General features: G+C 34.0%; 1 protein-coding gene across 1 annotated transcript; it reads left to right on the forward strand.

Annotated features, from left to right (window-relative positions):
* Window positions 1-5945: 5945 nt before the first annotated feature.
* LOC127081350 (uncharacterized) lies at window positions 5946-7845 on the forward strand. The gene is made up of 2 exons (XM_051021615.1): window positions 5946-7415; window positions 7699-7845. Exons 1-2 carry the CDS (start codon window positions 5946-5948, stop codon window positions 7843-7845), a joined length of 1617 nt encoding a protein of 538 aa, XP_050877572.1.
* The last annotated feature ends 265 nt before the right edge of the window (window positions 7846-8110 follow it).

Consider the following 8110-nt stretch of genomic DNA (forward strand, 5'->3'; position numbering starts at 1 on the left):
TTAGAGTGGAGGTAAGAAGAGAAAGGCTAGGTCCTAAATATGCAAAGATGAGGGAAGAGAAATAAAACCACTTGGAGTTCCCTTCTTGAGATCATAAAGATGATCCAAGTTGCTCATTTCCTTTGGAATTAGCAAGCTATAAGCAAATAACTCAAGCAATCATGCAAATATCAATCAAGCTCCTATGAGTCTTCCAATTGGCTTTTGCATCTCTTATCTTGGATGTCCATGACAATGGTTCTTCTTATTGGCTCAAGTTTAGGATCCCTAGCATACAAGAACACACAAATCAAAAAGTTCCACAATATAAATAAAGAATGGACAAGAGTGAGTTTAGAATTAGGGGTCCTTTCAATGTTATCTTCAAGATTAAGCATTCTAAAGGCATGAAGCCTAGTTGCTCTTTGACAATTTTAGCATTCTAAAGGCATGAGGCCTAGTTTCTCTTCAAACTCCATTAGCATAGGTAAGGTCCTAAATCTAAGTCCTTTCTCCATTTGCATTGGGTTCACACAAACAAAACAAAACAAACACAATAGTATATACACAACGATGTGCTCAAGTGAGCAAAAGGCAAATTGCATTAACATAAACATGAGCTCAAGTGAGCAAAAGGCAAAGGCAAATGAATTAATGTGCAAGAAATTAAATTTCATTAAAGTAAATTGCAAGAATTAAATGCTTGAATTAAAAGTTAGTCATTAGTAGTTAGTGTTAGTGTGCCATAAGGCAATTTAGCGCTATGTTAAGCAATAGTAAGTGGACTAATGTAGTAGTCACACCTATCTGAGGCCGGTCAATAAAACTATAGGAAACAAACACAAGTTAGAGACCATGACTAGTAAGCCAAGCTCCTACAACTTGCCATGCCAAAAGAAAAGAAAGAATGACCTTGTATTGATTTAGGTTTTTTGCTTGACCAAGAAGCAACCTATCCTTAATGCAAAGTAATTCACTTGATCTTTGATCAAGATGAATTTGATTTGGATCAAGGAAGGTTAAGCCTCTCATATGTCAAGGCTAACCACCAATCTTTAACTCATTGGTAAAAAAAAAGAAGAAGAAGAAGAAGAATGAAATGTACATAATTGAAATTCAAATGACATAAGCAAAACATATTGACCAAACATGAATGGAATCAAAGTCAATCAATGGTAAACAGAAGTGAGATGAAGCTTAGAAGTCAAGAAACAATAAAAACATTTTTGGCATTTTTTTGGAATTAAAATAATACTTGAATTAACTTGGAAAAGTCCAAATGGATCATCCTAGGTTCAACATGGTCAAACAAGGTTTGACAAAAAATTTCATCATTTTTTGAAAACAGAAACTAATTTTAAATAATTAAAAATGAAGAAAAAATAACATAATTGAACTAAAATCTCAAATAAATCTCAAATCAATTAAGAAATTGATGAGAATATTTTTTATAGATTCATCATCATTCAAAGATGTTAAGAAAATATTTTTGGCATTTTTGAATATTGGAAAGTATTTTAAATGAATTAAAAATAACCAGAAAATAGAAAATTCACAAATAATATCAAATGGAATCATAAAAAATATTAAAAATCATTTTCATAAACTAGAATTTAAAAGGGAAATATTGCAATTGGTCCCATATTTTTTAGATTAAAAATGAAGAAGTTATGAATTTTTGAAATAAAATGGAATTAAAGAAAATAAAATAAAATTCAGAAATTAAGAAAAATCAGGGAGCGTCTGATCTGGTTTCATTAAATGACGTGGATGATCAGATGGATGATTGGCGCGCGCTCATGGTAAACCAAAGTCAAAAGAGACACACGCTTCATTAATGAAAGTCATAACATTGCATGGCCCAGATTAGATCAGAGCAACAAATCCAATGGTCCAGAGCTCATCCACGTGGGAACGATGGTGTACACCACCGTCTTCTCCGGCGAGACTCACCGCTCCAGCCAAGATTTACATGTTTTCAAAACCTCATTAAAATGCACGATCCTTATATCTTTAGAAAGCTGGGGTGATGTACATCACCCCTGTGCCATTGGTTTCCACTCAAGATCATTATAGGAAGAGAAATCTGAGATGGAAATTTATGGTGTTCAAACTGAACTTGCTCAATTCATGAAATTAAATGCACAGATCAATTGCCTCTCACATGAGGACTTCAGAGGTACCAACAAACACAAGAAGTGAGCAACATTCAAGGAGTTTCGAATCAAAAAAGTTTGAACAACAACCTTTGAAGTGCAGCTTTATAAGACTTGATCCACTCTAATCCTTTGGTGCAGTGTGTTCTTGAGATGGCAAAAGAGTTAGGCTAAGGAATTGAAGTTCAATGATCAACCAATGAAGTTGAAAATTGAACTGGAAAATTGAAAGAGAAAAGCAAAATTCCTTTTAATGGAGGTTGGGATTTTACTTCTGCAGCAATTCAGGCGCCTTGAGGTTGGTTTTTGAAGTGGAATGGAGCTTATATTTATAGCCAAGCATGCTGCAAGCAATGAAATTTTCGTGTGCATGTGAAGTTGGGTCCTCCATGCATGGGCCTGTACAGGCGCATGGGAGGCCCAAATGCAATTGCAAATGCAAGATGAGATGCAAGTGAGGTGTTTTGGACGTGCAAATTTCATGGTTTTAGCTTGTGCATTGAAATTCAACATGTTATGCATAAATGAACACAAATCTTCACCTCTTCGAAAATGCCCTTTGCCAAATTGAAACATAGCCATGTGGGTAATGGTTGGAAAGGTATTGACATGAGGAATAAATGTTATGTTGAATTAAAATCCATTTGGAGTTGGGAAATTATTTAAAATTGATCATGAAGTTCAAGGTACAAAACATGTATATGGAATTTTAGCCAAAACGGACCAACTTCAAGCCCTTCTGTTTCAATGATGCAAGCCTCAAATGACAAAACCTTAAACATAAAAGTTGTATATCATTTAAATAAAATCAATTTGGACTTAAATTTTGCATCATTTGGATTTTTGATGAGAAAGTTATGGGCACTTGAAGTTGGACTTTTTCACATTTCAATGACTTTGGTCCAAAGTGACCTATAATGTTTTGTATTATCACATGAGTTTATTTTAGGATTATGAAATTTTGTCCAACATAACAAATTAATTAGACATATTAAAATTTACAATGCATTTGATCCCACCTCAAAATCATGAAAAATGAGTGAGTTAGGTCCTTGGGAATTTGACCTAAAATTAGGGTTTCAGTCAAAATGACCTATAATGTTTTGAAATGGATGATGACCTTCCAAGTTTCAAATTAATTTTTGATGAAAATGAAAGTTATTCATATGGTTCTTAAGAACATGTTTTCTCTTGGAGTTATATCCATTTGACAAACACATCAAAAGTTAGATCTCAGTGGATTTCAAACTAGTCAGATGAATTGACTGATCAACTTCTCAAGTCCAAAATTCAAATCTTAATGAATTGATGATTAAGGACATTCACATAGGCTTATATATGCATGAAATGATGAATGAAATAACTTCCCTTGATTGTATTTGATCATGGTTTGAGGTTGCTTCATGAGCAAGGCACAGTCAATGCATAAATGAATTAGGGTTTCCTTGGGAAACAATCCTCAAGCCCTTTGGTTTATCTTTATCAAATTGACAAATTGAGATACTTGGGAAACATATATGATGATTGAGAGCTTTGTGAACTGAAATTCTGGTATCAGATATAAGATGTCGAATGTAATGTCACGACACTAATATCTGTTAACACACAATGGATAAAGATACAAAATGGTAAAGCAAATAACACAAGTAATTGTTAACCCAGTTCGGTGCAACTCACCTACGTCTGGGGGCTACCAAGCCAGGAAGGAAATTCACTAAAATAGAATTAGTTCAAAGACTCTCTGTACACTTCAACAAGTTACAGTCTTTCTCACCTAATCTCTACCCGTGCAATTTCTACCTAAGCACTCTTAGATATGAGAACCCACTCACTTCCCTACAATCACACACCAGTGATTTTAAACAACAATCCCTTGAGAAAAGAAAATACTTTTCAATTACACACTCTTGATTTTACTTCACAGTTTCAATTAAGAAGACACACTCTTGATCTTGCTTCACAACTTTGATCAAGAAGACACACACTCTTGCTTAAGAGCTTTAGAGTGACAAATTACAACCACAAATCAGTCCAATTCAATCATCAATGGATGACTTGAATGGCTTACAAGTCTCAAGACTAAACAGACACAAACCCTAGCTCTCTCTCTATATTTCGCTCAGTATTGGTTGTATGTTCAAACAGGTTTTCTAAGTCCCTTTTTATAGAAACTTTCAGTTGGTCTTGGACATCTTGAAAACCCTAAATCTATTTTCCAATCAAATCTTTTTATAACAGCTGGTTAGATCTCCTTGGAAAATAAGTAAATCTGGTTGTAATCCATGATTGAATGCGCCAACTAATCAGATATTCAATCATACAAAGATTGCCATTAATTGTGCAATCACAAAACACCAGACATTCACACTGAATGTTCTTTGTACAGGATGTCATGACATCGGGTCTGACATCCTGGAAAAATCCTGCATAATCCAATAAATCCATTTATAACTTCCAGCAGGTACAACCATATGAGATTGATGAGGACGTAATCCAAGACATAAATGATACAATGCAAAGCTTAAGAGGTCCTATGACAAGGGCACGTGCAAGAAGAGTCAATGATGCTTTAGTTCACTTCATGATCAAGTCAATAGAATGCATGGGCCAGATTGAAGAAAAAGAGCCCAAGTTTATTCTTATCATCCAAGCATGTGATAAAAGGCCCAATAATGCATAAATAAATAAAAATAAAGGAAATACCAATAACCACACTATAATGGACGAAAATTGCAAGAGAAGTGGTAAATAAAGAATTGTCATTATTCTGCCCTTTCAAGAACCCCACTATCTCTTCTTTATTTTGCACTTTCTTTGTAATAACTCAACCCACTATCATGATAATTAGTGGCTGAAACCTTTTGTTTTCTTAGGAGTTAATTTTTACTTATTTCATCATCTTAAGTCATTCCTATATAAAGGAGGCATGTATCTTCTTTTTGAATGAATGAATTTTGGCAAGTTTACACATTGTGTAAGTGAGAGTATTTGCTCTTAGGTTCTGGATTGGACCAAAATTGATCTTATCAAGAAATCCTTTTCTTGTGGTGATCCTCATCCATAGGCTTATCATTCTCTCTTGGATTAGAAAGAGTGTGGCGCCCCTTCTACTTAATTCCATTTCTTATTTCTCCTTTATTTCATATCAATCTCGTTTATTTTATATGCATGTATCAAATTCTGTCATTCTTTCAATTATAAGGCAGATTACTTCCTCTGAGTCACAAAAGAATTAATATTCCAAAAGTTAACAAAGTTGTTTCAGGAATTTTGAAGGAAATGCATAAGTCTCAAAGGTTAGTGCATATCAAGTGGTAATCAGAGCATATTCCAAAAAAAAAAAGGGCCGAAATGTGGTAAATTGTCTATATTCTTGTTCTTCATTATTATCCATTTATCATTATAAAAAAAAATTCGAAAAAAAAGGGGTATAAGAAAAAAAATTAAAAAAAAAGGATCTGATTGTTAAAGATTGTGATTAAAAAAAAAATTCTATTTTTTTTCTTGCCACACTCTTAAAATTCTCCTGGTTTCCTTTGTTTTAGAGTCTTTTTTTTTGTTTGCTGTTTTTTAAAGTTTTTTGTGTGTTGATTATCATCTGAAATTGATTTCTTTGTGTTGATTCATTTTGGTTTCTCTAAAGAACTAAAAGAGCAAATTGAGTGGTAAAAGGCAGAGTGTTTTTATTATTAAAAAAAAAGCCAAATTTTTTTTTGAGTGAAACACGAGTGATTGAGTGTAAACACGTGAGTAGAGTGGTGAGGTCCATTTTTAAACATTTGTTCCTAATTTCACAAATATTTCACAATTATGTCTAGTCCACCTTCACCTAGAACAATAGCTTTAACTGTTCAGATCGCAGCCATGCGTGACAATTTTGAAAGATTGTTAAGAGAACAAGGTGAACAACTTCAACAAAGAATTGATGAGTTGGAAAGGAGGCCCCAAAATTCTAATGATGGTAGTGGTGATGAGGAGGAAAGAAGACGTAGAAGGAGACAAGGGGGAGATAATTTGAGGGGCAGAAAAATTAAAGTTCCAACTTTTGTTGGGAAGAGTGACCCGGGGGCATATCTAGAATGGGAGACTAAACTTGAACAAATTTTTAATTGTCACAATTATTCTAATCTTGAAAAAGTGCAGGTTGCTTCTATTGAGTTCAAGGAGTATGCCTTAGTTTGGTGGGATCAATTGACCAAAGATAGAAGGAGGTATGCAGAACGACCAATTGATACTTGGGAAGAGATGAAAAGAATCATGAGGAGAAGGTTTGTCCCTTCCTATTATCATAGGGAATTGCACAACAAATTGCAAAGACTCACTCAAGGTTCTAAAAGTGTTGAAGAATATTTCAAGGAGATGGAAGTTCTCAAAATTAGAGCTAATGTAGAGGAGGACGATGAAGAAACTATGGCTAGATTTCTCCATGGTCTAAATCATGACATTAGTGACATAGTGGAACTTCATCACTATGTTGAAATGGATGAATTGATACACCAAGCTATCAAAGTAGAACAACAACTCAAAAGAAAGAGCCAAGCAAGGAGAAATTCCACCACTTTCAATTCTCAAAGTTGGAAGGACAAAACAAAGAAGGAGGGTGCTTCATCATCTAAGGAAGCCACGGTTGAAAACAAAGGTAAAACTATTACATCTTCTTCTTCAAGTGTTTCAACTAACAAAAGTGTTAAGTGTTTCAAGTGTCAAGTCCAAGGACATATTGCATCTCAATGTCCAACAAAGAGAACTATGCTTATGGAAGAAAATGAAGAAATTGTTGAAGAGGAGGATGGTGATTATGATGAGGAGTTTGAAGAAGAAATACCTAGTGGAGATTTACTCATGGTGAGAAGAATGTTTGGAAGCCAAATAAAGGAGGAGGATACAGGTCAAAGAGAAAACCTTTTTCATACAAGATGCTTTGTGCAAGGAAAGGTTTGTTCTTTAATAATTGATGGAGGAAGTTGTACAAATGTTGCAAGCACGCGTCTGGTTTCTAAATTAAAATTGGAAACAAAACCTCACCCTAAGCCTTACAAACTCCAATGGCTTAATGAAAGTGTAGAAATGCTTGTTAATAAAAAAGTTGAGATTTATTTTAAAATTGGAAAATATGAGGATGTAGTGTTGTGTGATGTAGTACCAATGGAAGCTAGTCATTTGTTATTAGGTAGGCCTTGGCAATTTGATAGAAAAACCAATCATGATGGGTACTCCAATAAGTACTCTTTTATGTATCATGATCAAAAGATCAATCTTGTACCGTTAAATCCTAGTGAGGTGAGAGAAGATCAAAGAAAAATGAGAGAAAAATATGATCAAGAAAGAAAAGAAAAAGAAAAAGAAAAAAAAAAAAAGAAAAGAAAAAGAAAAAGAAAAGAATGAAAAGAAAAAGAATGATAAAAGAGAAAAGAAACAAAGTTTAATTGCAAAAAAAAGAGATGTGAAAAAAGCAATTGTGTCACACCAGCCTTTGTACTTGCTCTTTTGCAAGGAGGTGCCTTTGCTAACCACTATTTCTAATGAAAAAAATTTGCCAAATTGTGTTGAGTCTCTTTTGCAGGAATTTAAAGAATTGTTTCCGGAAGAGGTGCCAAGTGGTTTACCACCTATAAGAGGAATTGAACATCATATTGATCTCAATCCAGGAGCATCTTTGCCTAATAGGCCAGCATATAGAAGCAATCCACAACAAACTAAAGAGATATAAAGGCAAGTTGCTGAATTGATAAGTAAAGGATGGGTAAGAGAAAGTTTAAGTCCTTGTGCTGTCCCTATTATTCTAGTCCCTAAAAAGGATGGTAGTTGAAGGATGTGCACTGATTGTAGGGCCATTAACAATATTACCATTAAATATAGGCATCCTATTCCTAGACTAGATGATTTTCTTGATGAATTGTTTGGTGCATGCTTATTTTCTAAAATTGATTTGAAAAGTGGATATCACCAAATTAGAATAAGGGAAGGGGGTGAAT

Source organism: Lathyrus oleraceus, chromosome 5 (assembly GCF_024323335.1).
Source record: "Lathyrus oleraceus cultivar Zhongwan6 chromosome 5, CAAS_Psat_ZW6_1.0, whole genome shotgun sequence".
Taxonomy (NCBI): Eukaryota; Viridiplantae; Streptophyta; class Magnoliopsida; order Fabales; family Fabaceae; genus Lathyrus; species Lathyrus oleraceus.

Coding starts and splice junctions, on each gene's coding strand:
- LOC127081350 (XM_051021615.1), top strand. CDS start 5,946: ATGTCTAGTCCACCTTCACCTAGAACAATAGCTTTAACTGTTCAGATC. Junction 7,416..7,698: donor TACCGTTAAATCCTAGTGAG/GTGAGAGAAGAT, acceptor TCTCTTTTGCAG/GAATTTAAAGAATTGTTTCC.